Source organism: Nyctereutes procyonoides, unplaced genomic scaffold (assembly GCF_905146905.1).
Source record: "Nyctereutes procyonoides isolate TBG_1078 unplaced genomic scaffold, NYPRO_anot_genome, whole genome shotgun sequence".
Classification (NCBI taxonomy): domain Eukaryota; kingdom Metazoa; phylum Chordata; class Mammalia; order Carnivora; family Canidae; genus Nyctereutes; species Nyctereutes procyonoides.
Genome location: NW_026575025.1, coordinates 2,035,238 through 2,052,230, shown reverse-complemented (window position 1 = coordinate 2,052,230; position 16,993 = coordinate 2,035,238). Strand labels below are relative to the sequence as shown.

At 40.7% G+C, this 16,993-nt stretch overlaps 1 protein-coding gene across 1 annotated transcript; it reads right to left on the bottom strand.

Moving 5' to 3' along the window:
- Nucleotides 1-5,448: 5,448 nt before the first annotated feature.
- Nucleotides 5,449-16,723, bottom strand: HARBI1 (harbinger transposase derived 1). The gene is made up of 3 exons (XM_055308914.1): nt 16,651-16,723; nt 14,848-15,666; nt 5,449-7,380 (listed from the first exon to the last, which is right to left on the bottom strand). The coding sequence occupies exons 2-3, from the start codon at nt 15,515-15,517 to the stop codon at nt 7,001-7,003; spliced, it is 1,050 nt and encodes a 349-aa protein (XP_055164889.1). The 5' UTR covers nt 15,518-15,666; nt 16,651-16,723; the 3' UTR covers nt 5,449-7,000.
- Between the last annotated feature and the right edge of the window lie 270 nt (nt 16,724-16,993).

The window sequence follows — 16,993 nt, the reverse complement described above, 5'->3', positions numbered from 1 at the left end:
CCGACTCGTGTCCAAGGCATGAATAAACAAACCCAGATCATAAGCCGTGGAGTAAAGCAGCCGGTGTTTCTGCCATTTTCTGTGTTGGTTGCCAGCTAAGTTGTTCAGAGCGCCGGAGTTTTTCGTGATTGTTGAAGATCAAGTCATGGCACAATAATAACACTTGGCAGTTCAGCGACTACCTTACGGACTCCCAACGCTATTTATCCCAACTGATCAAGTGTGACTCTTAGTTTCCTTACAGGCAATGAGGTAAATAAAAGTAAATATACATATAAATGACAGAGGCACAGAGAGACGATGAGAGGGAATCCAGACTGAAAGACAAAGTTAGTAATCGTCGTTGAAGCTCCACAGTAGCTCCTGTAAAGCATAGCAAAGAGAAGCTGGGAAAACTCGGTTTTGTAGGCTGACCTAAGGCAGGACAAAAAACAAAAAAACATGCTTTTTAATTTTGTTCCAAAAGCCTGAGACCACAAGTATGCTTCTTATATACTGATCAAAATTCTCCTTGGGTTCAGAACCCGACAAAGTTGGCATTTTCATTCTTACAATAGCCCCTTGCTGAAGTCTCTTAGTAGACAAATTAATATGTTCAGCATAAATGTGAAATAATACATACATCCTAGGTCAATTCAACAATTCACATACATTACTCCAAATAAGGATTACCAAATGTGAGCAATAATAGCCTACTTTATCACCTCCAAAGGAGGAAGGAGAGATGGAGAGTAAAGGTGTAAAAAAGAAAGTCCTAGCCCTTAGAGAGTGCATAATCTAATCAAAGTGAAAGACGCATCCTCACATTAGCTTCATTTACAATTTATTATATATATATTTTTTAAATCTCCTCCTTTGAGACATCTGGGTGGCTCAGTGGTTGAGCATCTGCCGTCCGCACAGGGTGTAATCCCTGTCCAGAAATCCAGTCCTGCTGGGGCTCGCTGCGAGGAGCCTGCTTCTCCCTCTGTGTCTCTGCCTCTCTATGTCTCTCATGAATTAATAAATAAAATCTTTTTAAAATTTTCTAAAAAAAATCCAGTCCTGCTGGGGCTCGCTGCGAGGAGCCTGCTTCTCCCTCTGTGTCTCTGCCTATGTCTCTCATGAATTAATAAATAAAATCTTTTTAAAATTTTCTAAAAAAACTAAAAATCTCCTCCTTTAATTATGTGACATTTTTATAATAGAGGATAAAACCAGTGTTCATAATATGAGGACAAAACACTGGGCTTTTGTCATCTACTACTGTTTTAGGGGACTTAAAAATGAGTAAACATAGCAACATTTGCAAAAGTCTAAAGAGAAGAATTTGGGATCCCTGGGTGGCGCAGCGGTTTAGCGCCTGCCTTTGGCCCAGGGCACGATCCTGGAGACCCGGGATTGAATCCCACGTCAGGCTCCCGGTGCATGGAGCCTGCCTCTCTCTCTCTCTCTCTGACTATCATAAATAAATAAAAATTTAAAAAAAAAGAGAAGAATTTAACAATGTTTCCAAAATACAAAGCTTTTCATTTGTTCATATTCCCAAGCTGTCCTTGGAAATATCCTAAGTAATGTTTTAAAGCTTAAGCAGAAAGTGTTATTGTTTTGCATTATATCATTTCCCTATTAAATCTTTAATAGTTGCTATGCTTAACAGTTGCACAATATTCCATTAAGAGGATATACTGACCTTGCTCCCCATTGTTGGATATGTATGTTGCTTCTAAACATTTTCTGTGTAATAAATATTGCTGCTTTTGGAAAGAGGCAGTTGTAACCTTTTTATTTATGATTCGGGCCTATTACACATAAAAAGAGTAAGGAAGCAAAGAAGAGATTTATTTCTCTGTCATATAAAAGAAATCCAAAGATGCACAGTGTTGGGTAAGGAGTGGCCATTTGGTGACATGCACCAGGCTTCCATTCTGTTACTTTAACATCTTCAGTAAGTGGTTTTCATCCCAGGTCTAAGACAGCTGTTCAAGCTCTAGCCATCATGTCTACATTCCAACCAGCATGAAGCTGAAAGGGGAAAGGCATGTCGCCTGCCATAAGGACATATCTTGAAAATAGCACAGGACATTTCCACTTATATTCCACTGACCAGAAGTTAGTCACACAGCCACACCTAACTGGAAATTAGTCTTTACCCTGGGCAGTTCTAAAAGTCAGGGGCAAAAGAATACTAAGTGGCAGCTAAATAAGCAGTCTCTGCCACATTCCTGAAGCCAGATGAAGAGCAGCAAATAGACTTCCCTTTGCTGCCATCCAGGGCTGAGTTTCTATTCCCAGAATGCATGTTTTAGAGAAGCTTCCTTCTTGGAAAGGCTTGTGGGACATAATCATCTAAAGCTACAGCCCTCATTGAAACTTGACCCAAATAACAACATTATTTTGAAAGCTTGATTTCGGTGAGAAAAACTAAAGAAACTAATTTTAAGGCTACAAGAAATTTTCAGTCTTTCAAAAATTAAGGACTCTTCTTTTGGGAAAAACACCTGAAGTTTATACAAATATAAATCTAAAATCATCACCTAAAAATGGAGATATTTGAGAAGCTTGAGGCTAAACTGCTCAGTGAAACCATGGAAAAGATGGCTTATTCTGGAGACAGAGATGCATCTCTACAGATAAAATTTCTCTAGAGAACCATTTCTTTTCAGGTGTGGATTTAAGCTTTACTGTGACAATAAAGTACTGCTTGTTTTTATGAGAGTCAATTTGGACAGAAGAGTAGATCACAAGAGATTAGTTTGAAATCCTCAACACATTTCAGTGTGTGAAGTTGAATCTCCACACACTGAAGGAAGACTTTAAAGAAAAGAAACCAGGGGGGTAAATATCATTCTGGGGTATATCACTGATGCTTACATCTCAGTGTTATGATTCAATAATTCCTTTTTATGTTGATTACTGATTATGGTATTGGTTGAGTTCTCCAGGGGGGAGCCATCTCCTTAAAGGTAGGATGATGCTTCCTCTGAAGTAGGGTGACCATCTGCCCCAGTTTGATGAGGACTAGGGGTTTCCCAGGACAAAGAACTTTTAATGCTAACACTGCAATGGCTCTGGGCAAACCAGGACAGTTGGCAAACCCTAAGAAGGGACCTAGCCACTGCCAATCACACAGAAGGAACTTGTAAAGACTAAGCCAGGAAAAGAGGATTAGGATATGTAGACATGAGGAAATTGCCTGGGATGGAGAGTGAAGAGAGAGAAAAGAAGCGGAGAAAATCTTTCTTTACATTGGCTCTGGGCTGTAAGAAACATCTACTACATTCTGCATGGTAGAAATCGGGCTGAATGAAGGATGAAAGAACTCTGTAGCAGTACCATGTGTCATCTTATTAGGAATTCCGGGAAGAGGAATTGGGCCTTGAGCAGCCAAAATGATGAGCCAACTGTAGGTTTTGCTGTTGCAATTCTGTTCTGTTATTTGGTAGCCTCGTCTCATGGCACTGTTGGTTAATGTGCTAGATGGTAAAGTAGAAGCAAGGTAATGATGTCGGAGCAGCACACGGGGGAGATCCCAGAACACAACTTAATCATTCACAGTAGGAGGTGCTTCCTTCTTTGGAATTATTTATATAGGATATATTTTCATTGGTGCAATTTATCAATGGATTTTAATGTATGAACATCTTAAGACTCTAGAATGACAAAGAAATCAGCCTTTTCATAGAAAGCTACATAGCTTTCATATAAGGGTTAACGTCTCAACAAAATGTTAGATTCTTAATATTTTGTTGAGCAAACATACTCCTTTCAAATGGACTTTTAAAAAAAATGTACTAACTTATGATTTCAAGGTCTAATTTCCTTGCTCCTCTTTAGTATGAGATCTCATGACTCCTATTTGATTATCACAAGAGTGGTTTAGAGCATAGTCATTAAAAAAAAAAAAAAAAGCCTGTGAATTTAATGTGTTAGGGAACTGAGGTGTTCCCAGCATTCAGCTAGGACTTTCCTTCTATCCTGCATTGCCATTCTTAATGAACGAGCTCTTACTTAATTCGGTTATCTCTTGTTCTCACCATTTCGTAAAATCTGGGCTGGATCTAGAGAGTGATATGGGTCCTGAGGACATGTGCATATACAATGACTAAGTTTTCCTGATTTCTTATTTTCTTGTCTTCCTCCTAGCTTCCCTCCATTGCCAGGGACACTGACTGCTGAGCTTGGTCCTTGAGTTGTTTTCAATTTATCATTTCAAGTCAGGATACAATCACAGTATATGTTATCTGTCTAGCTTCTATTTTACTTCTCTCCCCACCACCTTTTCTATGTCTTCACTAAGAAGACCCCATTAGTCTAGACTTAGATTAATTTGCTATATATCCTTTATAGCCCAAGGGTCAGGAAAGGAGCTTCATCTCTATTCAGTTGATTTTAAACTAAGTTTGAGGTCTCTATTTTGTATAGTTTGAAATTAGTAAACCAGTGATGACCCAATATTGTGGTTTTCTCTTTATATATCCTAGGACTTTGCTGTCTTGAAACATCTAAGGGCAAATCTGGAAAACTCCTATGCTGACCAGATGGCATTATCTATGGGAAGATGAAGGTTACATAATCCTTGACTCTTTCCCAAAACTGTACCAGGAAGATACCAAAAATCCACAATAAAGACCTCAAGAGAAGACTTCGCAGGCACCTATAAAAAAGCTCCTAGGAACAAATTTTGGCAATTTGGAAGTACAGACCCTGATCCTACCCCAAGATAATTTTGGTGAAACTGTAACTAAGGAATGAAAAAATCCTGGTCTGTGAAAATTCAGGGTGAAAGGAGATTAAAGACATAGATTTCAACAGTTACTCTGTGGAATTATTAGGAAATAAAATGCTCCCAGGAAAAAACACTGTCAGCCAGTATTCAGTCAGTTCAGCACTTAGAAATTATCTTTGGTGTGCAAGTAATAGACTTGAATTGCTTTTGAAATCTCTCCAAGACTGTCCCTCCCACTCAGGCTTTATGTTACCATCTAGTGAGTTAAGTTGTGAAAAACCCCAATTTTCCTTAAATGTAGTTTTTTAAAGCTAAAATGCCAAGCATTTTCAAGGCTCACACTCCACCTTGCCACTTAGGATACACGGATGGCAGTCACCCTTTCCTCATGCAATATGCACAACAGAACCAAAACCTTGTAGGGAAAATTAGCCATCTCAGGAAACCTGGAAAGACCATGAGAGTTAAAATAGTGCATCATGAGGGAGACAAAGCAAGCTTGGTCACAGGTTAGATTTTACAAAGGAAAAGTATGTAACAGGGCACCTCTGTTGTACAATGAGTAGAATTAATGTTTGCAGGTACCTCTTTGTTGTCCATTCTCATCTCCATGAGATCATTGTACATATTAAGCTCAACCTCCTGCCAAATGGACCCAATCTTCATGGAGTAGAATGATGATGGGAAATAGCATTTGGAGTAGAAATAAACAACAGATAATAATCCATAATTGTTTTTAATCGTGGTGATGAGTCACCCTCAATTTATTTCCAAATTTATTCTGTCATCAGCTGTTCATTTCTTTACTTTGAAAATCACCAGATTAACACTGCCAAAAGCAGGTAGGAAATGATCCAAGAGGACAATTCTGAGGTATCACATGGTAAGTTGATGAGAAACTGGGAACAAGGCAATCCTCAAGAAAATCTCTTTTTTGTCCCAGCAAAGGCACCAAAGTGTGAACCTAATTCACACTTTCATTATTCCAATCAGGCTATTTTTATATCAGTACAATTTTAGAATAAGACTTGGTGGGAGATTATTTATTGCCTGGGAAATTCTGCCCATCACTTTGCACACAAGATATCCAACTAGGTCTAACACCAAAATTCATTTCACATCAAGAAATTTTCTTGTTACCTTTTTTTTTTAACTACTTTCACAATGCCTTTATTCCTTAAATCTTCCTTATATACAAGGAATTTCAAAGCATAATAGCCAAAAAGACATTCTAAAATCATGAGCATAAGAAATGTGATCTATTTAGATGTGAGCTATCAAAACCTGGGTAAAGGGATCCCTGGGTGGCGCAGCGGTTTGGCACCTGCCTTTGGCCCAGGGCGCGATCCTGGAGACCCGGGATCGAATCCCACGTCGGGCTCCGGGTGCATGGAGCCTGCTTCTCCCTCTGCCTGTGTCTCTGCCTCTCTCTCTCTCTCTCTCTCTCTCTCTGTGACTATCATAAATAAATAAAAATTAAAAAAAAAAAGAATTCAAAACCTGGGTAAAATCTCCTCTGTTCATCAATCTATCAGGGTCTTTAGATATGTAAAGTATAATCTTGCTATTTTATCTATATTTGACTTGTCTTCTTTAAGCTGATTGGGTTCTTAGCCTCTAACTTCTATTCTGGGTTGTAAAGAGGAGATTGTGGAGTCCAGATGTTCTCCTTAGAAACCAGGTCCAAGTCACAGTCCAACTACTGCAGAAAGACTAAAGATGGAAGCTTCAGGCCATCCCTAACATCTTAAAAACACAAAGCTGCAAACTCAGATTAGTAGCCACTTAACTTATGTCAGACCATTCCCTACCTTAAATGTGTTCTTTACACTTGCCTCAGATTATGCCTATATAGGCAGCAAAGTAGAAAAGCTAAAAACCCACCCAATAATTCAGGACAAACAAATGCTGTTTTCATTTGAAAACTCTAGAAAATTAAACAAGCAAAAAACATTCTGGCTGAACGTCGTCTTCCCCTTTGTTCTGATTCTGTAGGCACAATCATACAAGTCTGCTACTAGGGAGTTTTCAAGTCAGTGGTGCTCAACCTGGAGTTCTGTGGAACTTTTGCAGGGAACTATTGTTTTGGTTTGGGTTTAGCTAATGTATTTGAAAATGAATCAAGATATTCTAGCATAGCCACAACCCTTCTAAAACACACATATTAAATGTCAATTTGTGACAAGTGTCCACATACTCAGTCATGCTAGATGATGGAACTCTCTAGAGGATGGTCAGGGAGAAGGTATGTCACAACTCCTTCTGGAAAGTTCCTCCCCCACACCTTTCACATTAGCTAAAATGAGTGAGCATAAGCTCCTGACGGATTCGGTCAGCCTCTAGGTCCAAAGACTCCATGTGCTCATACTCTTCTTCAGGGGGCTGTTCCATGGGTCCTGTCATTGGAGAGGACCAAACATCCATCCCATGCTCCAGGGAGATGTTGTGGAGGACACAACAAGCCAAGATAATGTGGCTAGACTTCTCTGGTGAGTATTGCAGTGCTCCCTTAGATCCATCCAGGCAGCGGAATCGGGAGCAGAGAGTTCGGAAAGTCTTCTCAATCACACTGTGAGTTGCAGAATGGGCCATATTATAACGATATTCGGCTGGAGTTTCAGGAATGTGAAGGGGGGTCATGAGCCAAGTACGCAGAAAGAAGGAACTGTCACCTGTGGGGAAGGTCCAAAGAAATCATAAATTATTCTAATTGGAATAAAAACAGAAAGAAAAATCCAGGAACACATAGAGAATGGATAAGAAAATGCAACAGACTCTGGAGCCACTGTGCCCCAGAAAAACCAAAAGGGAAATATTGTGGTAAAAAGAAGGCATGCCAGGATCATAAGCAGGAAGAGATGGGTCTTGGCTAGAAATATCCTTGTTAAAACCAACAGAGAAAAAGGGTGATAGCTTATAAAAAATAAAAAAAAGAGGGAGGCAAAAGCATAAGACTCTTAACTATAAAGAACAATCTGAAGGTTGCTGAAAGGGAGGTGGGCGAAGGAGGAGCTAAATGGGTGACGGGGATTAAGGAGGGCACTTGTGATGAGCACTGGGTGTTGTATGTAAGCAATGAATCACTAAATTCTGTTCCTGAAACCAATATTACACTATATGTTAACTCACTAGAATTTAAATAAGAACTTTGAAATAAAAAATAAAATTAGTAGGCATAATCACGATAACTTGTGAAATAATTCAGATTCTCAATATATAGGCAAATTTTAAAAAAATGTGCATATACATTTCTGAACATTTTCCAATTAAAAACAAAGAAAAAACAGCCAAGTCTGAAAAAACTGTGGGAAGGATATAAAGGCACTAAAGGAAATAAAATTTCTAGATTTTCCAAACTCAGAGATATTGTTCTTTAATGAAAGGTTAGTAAAAAACTATCATACAGCAAGCCAATCTTCAAACTCTCCAAAGAGAAAAAGTGCAAGAGAGAAAAAAGATAATTCCACCAGGAGAGCTCAAAACATTTGGGAGGAAAATTTCTAACTTTACCATTAAAGTGTCAGGTCTGAAAACACTACCTAGGGATTTCAGAGTATTTCACGGACAACAATCATTCATTCTCCCAGTGCTAAGAACAATAAGATAAAAGTCCCAGCGCCTGTGGTGGAGATCAGAACTCGGGTGTTCCTAGATAATACATTCACTGGAACCTGCCTTTGTAAGATAGGAACTAGTAGAATTTCACATTAACAAGAATATAAATATGACACAAATAGTAATAGTGATAAGGAAACCAAAATTAAAATAATATACATGAGGCATTTTCCTAAGGTGACTTCCTTATCAAATGATTTCAGGCAGTGCTCAGAACAAAATAAAATACAAGGCTGGGATGCAATGTCCTGTTACAACAGTACAATGTTTCTATAACGCTTAATTGTCCTGACTCACTACAGCTGGCAGATGAAATGTCTCAAGCAGAGGCACAACCCCCTAGAAATCTGAAACAAATAGGCTCTAGAGTACCAACTTGCACAATAGTGTGTTTCTGATCCACTATCAGTTTTGGTAAATAATTATGGACTGTTCAGAGAGTCTGGGCACTGTTCCAAAAACATACAGGACTCCTCTCTTTCAGGAGCTTACATTTTTAAGAACTGGATTAAATTGTTTTAAATTTTTTTAAATGTTTTTACTTATACATAATACATAACACATAACATTGTATTAATTGTAGGTGCTAGATTAGCTTTAATTATCTAAGAAATGTCATAATGGGGGGACGCCTGGGTGGTTCTGCGGTTTAGCGCCTGCCTTCCGCCCAGGGTGTGATACTGGAGTCCTGGGATCCAGTCCCATATCAGGCTCCCTGCATGGAGCCTGCTTGTCTCTCTGCTTGTATCTCTGCCCCCCTCTCTCTCTGTGTCTCTCATGAATAAATAAAATCTTAAATAATAATAATAATAATAATAAAGTCTTAAAAAAAAAAAGGAATGTCATAATGGGTGGCTGGCTCAGTGGTTGAGCGTCTGCCTTCAGCTCAAGTTTGTGATCCCAGGGTCCTGGGATCAGATGCTGCATCAGGGTCGCTGCAGGGAACCAGCTTCTCCCTCTGCCTATGTCTCTGCTTCTGTGTCTCTCATGAATAAATAAAATCTTTAAAAGAGTGTCATAATATTTTCAAATTTTACATTTTACATTTACTTGACTTTTCCCTCCCAAAGTACAAAGTATTTTATTTTAGTTGAACTCACATCTACTAAATACTGAACTTAAGAAACTGATCCTTTAAATAATAATGAAAATACTATCACTGACTTATTGAACACCAACTATGTAGCAGGCACTGTGCTAGGCACTTTAAAAATATTATCTCTTATTATCCAATCCCAGCTCTGCCCGGTAAGATATTATGAAACTGATTTTATGAATGAGAAGATCAAGATATCCGTCAGCGATCCTGTGATATGCCAGGCAAAGGAAGAGGGAGCTAGTCACAAAATGCTAACATCAGACTCAGTCATGAAAACAATGGGATAATGCCAGAGAATAAGATAAACATTTATGATGAATGCCAAAGCACAGATACTAAATGGTATTTGTTAAACATTTCTCTAAGAAACAGTATGAGCCTTCCTTAAATGGGGAGACAAAAAGGATAAGCTAGTTAATGCAGACCTTTTATAAAATGCCCCATGGTCATTAACTGGTTATAATCTAAGCACCACTGGAAAACAGACACTCAGGAGGGGATTAGGATCAGAATTGCTAACCAGATTACAATTGCTTACATGATCAGTCAGCCACAAGACATTCTGGCAGATCTTACCCAAAGCTGCTTAACCAGACTAGGCCAGGAGCTGAGGAAATAAGAACTCAGGCGGAATCCTTTGTAGGACCAGGTACATTTAGAGAAAAGGAATAAGGTAATGCAATTCTGAAGGGACAGATGAGAACGAGGATATGAAGGGGTGACATTCATGGTAAAAATATACTACAAAACCACAGATGTTCCCATTTACCCCTCTTTTGATGGAAACACTATTCTAAATTTTTTGTTTGTCATTTCTCTGCATTTGTTTATATTGTATCTAAGCAATATAATGTTGTTCTTGGTTTTAAATTTTACAAAAGTGATTTCATACTAAAAACAAAACAATAGGGATCCCTGGGTGGCGCAGCGGTTTGGCGCCTGCCTTTGGCCCAGGGCGCGATCCTGGAGACCAGGGATCGAGTCCCGCGTCGGGCTCCCGGTGCATGGAGCCTGCTTCTCCCTCTCCCTCTGCCTATGTCTCTGCCTCTCTCTCTCTCTCTCTCTCTCTCTCTCTCTGTGACTATCATAAATAAATAAAATTTTAAAAAAAATAAAAAAAATAAGAACAAAACAATAGGGCAGCCCGGGTGGCTCAGCGGTTTAGTACCACCTTTAGCCCAGGGCATGATCCTGGAGACTCAGGAGGGAGTCCCACGTCAGGCTCCCTGCATGGAGCCTGCTTCTCCCTCTGCCTGTGTCTCTGCCTCTCTGCCTCTCTCTCTGTGTTTGTCTCTCATGAATAAATAAATAAAATAATAAAAAATAAAAATAAAATAAATTTTAAAAAATATTTTTTAAAAATTAAAAAAAATAAAAAAACAATAACAAAAACAAAGAGGAATCACAGTCCATTCTACATTTGGCAAATTTAGAACTATTCCACAAATCTGATGCTGTTAAGATATGATCAGCCATCTCATCTTTTTTAACATCTTGTCATCCTCATAATCCTGCCATCTTTCCCCATTATCCAACACATTTTTTAGATACCAGTGTCTTCCAAAGTTATCTATTTGTACAAATCATTTGAGCATCTGCTAAAAATGGATATCCATTTTTTCCTTCATGATTCTATTCCCATAGTTTGAAGTGGGGCCCAGTGATGTATATTTTTAATAAATTCCCCAGATGACTCTCTCGCTCTGGAAAATTTGTGAAACACTATACTAGTTGAGAGGTCTTCAAACTAGTTTTCCTGTTAGAGCTCATGGAGGTTTTTGCAAGGGTATGTGCTAGAGAACTGCTAGTAGTACTAAGGGAATCAATTTCCACATGGGTATATTTTTCCCATCCCTAGTACCTAGTATGTAGCCTGGTACCAAAAGTGGCCTTAATAACCATTTGTTAAATGTTGTTACCACATCCATCTCTCCCAATTTCAACTCTTTCTGAAAAGAGGAGAATCAGAAAAGTACATAAAAATTTGTCAGAGTTGGGGCGCCTGGCTGGCTCACTCAGTAGGGCATGTGACTCTTAATATCAGGGTCTTAAATTCAAGCCCCACATTGAGTGTAGAACCTATATTAAAAAAAAAAAAGAATTGTCAGAGTTTTTCCTTATTTTTTTAAAGATTTTATTTATTTATTTATTTATTTATTTATTTATTTATTTATTTATTTATGACAGAGAAAGAGAGGCAGACACACAGGCAGAGGGAGAAGCAGGCTCCATGCAGGGAGCCCGAAGTGGGACTCGATCCTGGATCTCCAGGATCATGCCCTGGACTGAAGGTGGCGCTAAACCGCTGAGCCACCAGGGCTGCCCAAGTTTTCCCTTATTTCCAACTACATCCTGTCAATACCATAAAACAATAGTCATGTTTCCAACTGAATCTGAGGTCCCAAGGTGTAGGAAAAGAGAAAAAAAGTAATTCCTACATGACCCTGAAATCCTTAATGAAGGGACTATTTGCCAAATAGAGTTAATTCCTCATGTGACCTAGTTTTAAAAGTTAACCACGAATGGCTTAGATATTGTATCTTAATTTACTCCTTCATAAAAATGTTAATATTAAAAAAACGTTAATATTAGTGTTAAACTCCTCAATAGTTTTTATAGCAATTAAGTGAGATAATCCAATGCAAAGTGCTTACAACATTGCCTGACAAGTTCTAAGCACTCACCATGTTTTAGCTGGCTTTACAATTAGGTACCAAAGTGATTTCATAAGAAATGAGCTTGGGGGTGCCTGGGTTGCTCAGTCAGTTAAGCATCTGACTCTTGGTTTTGGCTCCAGTCACAATCTCTGGGTCCTGAGATCCAGCCCCACTATAGGGCTCCACACTCAGCACAAGGTCTGCTGGAGATTCTCATCCTGTCTCCTCCTGTGCCCCTCCCCCTACTTGCACACACACACTCTCTCTCTAAATAAATAAATAAATACTTTAAAAATTGAACTTGGAACCCAAGTACTCTCACAGCTGCAGAAGTAACTACATGAGACACTTACAAAACAGACTTTCCTTCGTTTCATGGTATAACTTGTTTGAAAATGAAATTTGAGGGGCAGGGCACCTCAGTAGCTCAGCTAAGTGTCTGCCTTCAGCTCAGGTCATGATCCTGGGGCCCCGGAATCAAGCCCTGCTTATTAGCAGGGAGTCTGCTTCTCCCTTTTTTCTGACCCTCTCCCTGCTCATGCTCTCTCTCTCAAATAAATACATAAAACCTTTTTTAAAAAAATGAAATTTGAAAGTTCAAAACAAGCATAAGGTAGGATTTTTTTTTTAAGATCCTGGGATCATGACCCGAGCTGAAGATAGACCCTAACTGCTTGAGCCACCAGGCACCCCGACACAAGGTAGGATTAAGGAAAAACTCTAGTAGGATAAAGAGAAAGGGAGCACATTGAAGACAGAATGCAGAAGCAACAACTCAAGTAAATCACTGAGTTCCAATACATTACGTGGAGTAAGTATCCTGGCAACTCTAAACCAGTGTGATAGCAGTCTCTTCCCACTTGGAACAGGGGAGAAATAAAGAATATTAAAGAAAAATAATTTCTTTTAATGATTTTACTTATTTATTTATTAGAGACAGAGAGAGAGACAGGCAGAGGGAGAAGCAGGCTCCATGCAGGGAGCCGGACGTGGGACTCGATCCTGGGTCTCCAGGATCATGCCCTGGGCTGAAGGCAGCGCTAAACCGCTAAGCCACCGGGGCTGTCCAGAAAAATAATTTCTGAGCATCTACTGCATGTTAAACACTGTTACGAATACATGCAGTGCAGAGATATGATCAGTGGTTTTGTTTTTGTTTTTACAGATTTTATTTACTTATTCATGAGAGACAGAGAGAGAGAGAGGCAGAGGGAGGGAGGAAGAGAGGGAGGGAGAGAGGGAGAGAGGGAGGGAGAGAGAGAGAGAGAGAGAGAGAGAGAGAGAGAGAGAGAGAGGCAGAAGGAAAAGCAGGCTCCATGCAGGATGCCCAAGGTACTCAATCCCGAGTCTCCAGGATCACTCCCTGGGCTGAAGGCGGCGCTAAACCGCTGAGCCAACTGGGCTGCCCATGATTAGTGGTTTTAAAAGAGAGGTCTTTCAATCATTTTCATCTCACATAATATGTCGTTGTGTATTTGTCCTGTTGCTTATTTAAGAGTAGTGCTTTAACACAAACAAATAAACAGAATAAGCTGCCAAGCTCAAGGGTATTATCACTGTTACCCAACTATTCTTCCCAGCTGTGCAGTAACCTCAGTTTGCACTGCTCATTTTCGAATGGGTTCTTGTCCTACTTGAATCACTAAGTCAGGCTTCCCAATGGCACTTGCAGAGGGGGGCACAGAGAGAGGGAAAAGCAGACTTCCCATGGAGCGCAGAGTCCCTCGCAAGGCTCCATACCAGGATCCCGGGATCATGACCTTAGCCCAAGGCAACCTAACTGACTAGGCCATGCAGGCACCCGTATCATTTTCATATAGATATCACAGTGACAATAACCAAGAACAAAAATCTGTACAACACTTTATAGTGAACTCTCATATATACTACCTAATCCTAACAATAGGTATTACTACTATTGGCATTATTTTTTTAAACATTATATACATGATAAAAAAATTAAGGCTCACTTGTATAGATGTATTATATTTAACCATATCCATACAGATTAAGAATTTCAGCTGTAGGGGGATCCCTGGGTGGCTCAGCGGTTTAGCACCTGCCTTTGGCCCAGGGTGCGATCCTGGAGTCCCGGGATCGAATCCTGTCGGGCTCCTGGCATGGAGCCTGCTTCTCCCTCCTCCTGTGTCTCTGCCTCTCTTTCTTTCTCTCTCTCTCATAAATAAATAAATCTTAAAAAAAAAAAAAAAGAATTTCAGCTGTATTCAAGGGCAACATTTTTGTAGGACTGTTGTTGCTTTTGTTTCCAAATACAAACACTGCTGGCAGTGTAATTTTATTTCACACCACCAATGTTCATATTTATGAACATATGCCTCAAGATAAATTCTTAGAAGTGAGACTCTGGGTTAAGTACTATGTTTTTTTTTTTTTAAATATTTTATTGATTTATTCACGAGAAACACAGAGAGAAGGCAGAGGCATAGGCAGAGGAAGAAGCAGGCTCCTCACAGGAAGCCTGATGTGGGACTCGATCCCAGAACTCCGGGATCATGCCCTGGGCCAAAGGCAGATGCTCAACTGCTGAGCCACCCAGGTGTCCCAAGTATTATGTCTTTAAGCTTAAATAAATGTCTTTTAAGTGTCAATTTTTTTTTAAAGGATGGCTTAGAGTTCTTACCTGATGTCTCATTAAAAAAAAGATAACAGGACTGAGACTCAGGTCTATAGATTCTCAAATTTCATTCTGCTCTGCTACATCATTTTTCTATGGCTACAAAATGAAGCTTGTGCACCTGCAAACTTACCGAGCAGCCAGCTATCTTTGTGCATTCCAGCTTCAAAATGACTATTGAGGGAAGACTGCTGTAGCACAGCATAGTCCTGTAGGCTGCCTGGCCAGTTGGTCTCCACAGTCATTAGTGCCCCTCTGATGTCACACACCATCAGGCAGTTCAAAGAATGCAGACCTTTGCGGTTCACATAGGAGAGGTCTTCAGCATTTGGTGCCTTGATTGCCACATGGATACAGTCAACCACCCCTATTACCCCTGGCATCCCTGCCAAGCCATAGAATTCATCCTTTAGAGCCTGCATGGAGGCTTCATCAGCTGGAAAGCGAATGAACTGTGTGGCTCTTTCCACAAGTGCTTCGGTGACATTGGCAACACATCGACTCATAGATGCCTGACTGATTCCAATAGCATCTCCCATCCGAGTCTGGAAGGAACCTGAAGTATAGAAGCCCAGTGCTGCAAGGATCTGTGTCTCTGGGCTAATAGCTCTGGATCTCTGAGTAGGTCTAGAAAGACTTGCCCCCAAGAGCTCCACCAAGTAATAAATGAACTGTCGAGGAAACCCATACATGGACATCAAGTATTCATCAGTCACGTCATCCAGCTTAAAGCGGTCCAGTGTGCGGTGACCTCGGCCATAGAGCAAGAGATCACAGTCAAGCACTGTTATTGGTATAGCCATGGTACACAGAAATGTGATCTCTCCTTCCCTCTGCTACTTTTCCTGAATTCCTCCCAGTGAAGATGTTGGTTCAAGAAGGTATTTAAGGAAGTGTCAGAATTCAGCAGCTACCCATCAGTTAAATGGCTCTGGCATTTATACTCTTCTCTCTGTAAAGGTTAAAAAAAAAAAAAAAGCATTAGAAACCGACTAAAGACTTTAAAGTGACTCAAAGCCTACAACAGCTCCTTTTCTCGAACTTTCATTCTGTCCAAGCAAAAGGTGCTATACCTGTAACTTTGGGTTTTTCTCCACTAACTCATAGCTGTACAATAGGCTTGCTTTGGTTTGAAGGATAATGGAGTTGTTTTGTATTATAGCAGAGCAGCTCCCTGGACACAAGAGTTAGGAAGGAAGGAAGGAAGGAAGGAAGGGAGGGAGGGAGGGAGGGAGGATGAGAGATGATTTTGGTGGCTCACTTAATCCTTGGGATTTGAACTGGAAAGAGAAAAGGATTAATGGAGGAGGGGCACCTGGCTGGCTCAGTCCCTAGAGGGAGGGTCTCTTGATCTCTGGGTTTTAAGTTCCAGCCTTATGCTGGAGGTAGAGATTACTTAAAAATAAAATCCTTGGGGCAGCCTGGGTGGCTCAGCGGTTTAGCGCCCGCCTTCCGCCTAGGGCGTGATCCTGGAGACCCAGAATCGAGTCCCACGTCGTGCTCCCTGCTTGGAGCCTGCTTCTCCTTCTGCCTGTGTCTGTCTCTGCCTCTCTCTCTCATGAATAAATAAAATCTTTAAAAAAAATAAAATCCTTTACAAAAAAGATTAATGGAGGCGATAGCATAATTACCCAAAAGGAAAAAGAGGTCTGCTCCTAACTACACAGGCCACGAACTGGCTGACTTAAGTCTTAACTACTCCGGGCAGGGATTAGTCACGACGCATTACTCAAGCCCTCTGGCTCCACCTGGTAAGTACGAGAGGAACGTGAGGGGCGCTCAAACCAGTCTAGCAAGAGGGGTGGGGGCAAAAAACTGCCCACGGTCCAGCCCGGCGGACTCAGATCGTGTGCTCTAACGACAGGCTTTTAAAAAGTGCCTTAGAAATGATACTTATGCGCCGGCCACTCAAAGTCAGCCAAGGCCCGTCACCCACCTCTCCGCGGCTGCCGGGTTACCAGCAGCACTCCCCACCCACCCAGCGGGTCCGGCCCCCCGGTGGAACCCGCCGCCGCGCACTAGCCGCCACGGCGCTCACCATAGGTACCGCCCCCTTGCGTCAGCATCCTCCCCACGCCGCGTCCTCACTGCCGCTGCCGCGGCGACGTGCGGTTCGGCGGCGCACATTCCACATTCGGCCAAACATTCTCACTCTTTCAAAGAACCTCCGCCTTTGCGACTTTCTTTCCTTCTGAGACACTTGGAAAAACTGGTGAGAAAGATTTACATGGAAAGGAAATCAACTTTTATGGGAATAAAGAGGAAAGAGATGAAACAGG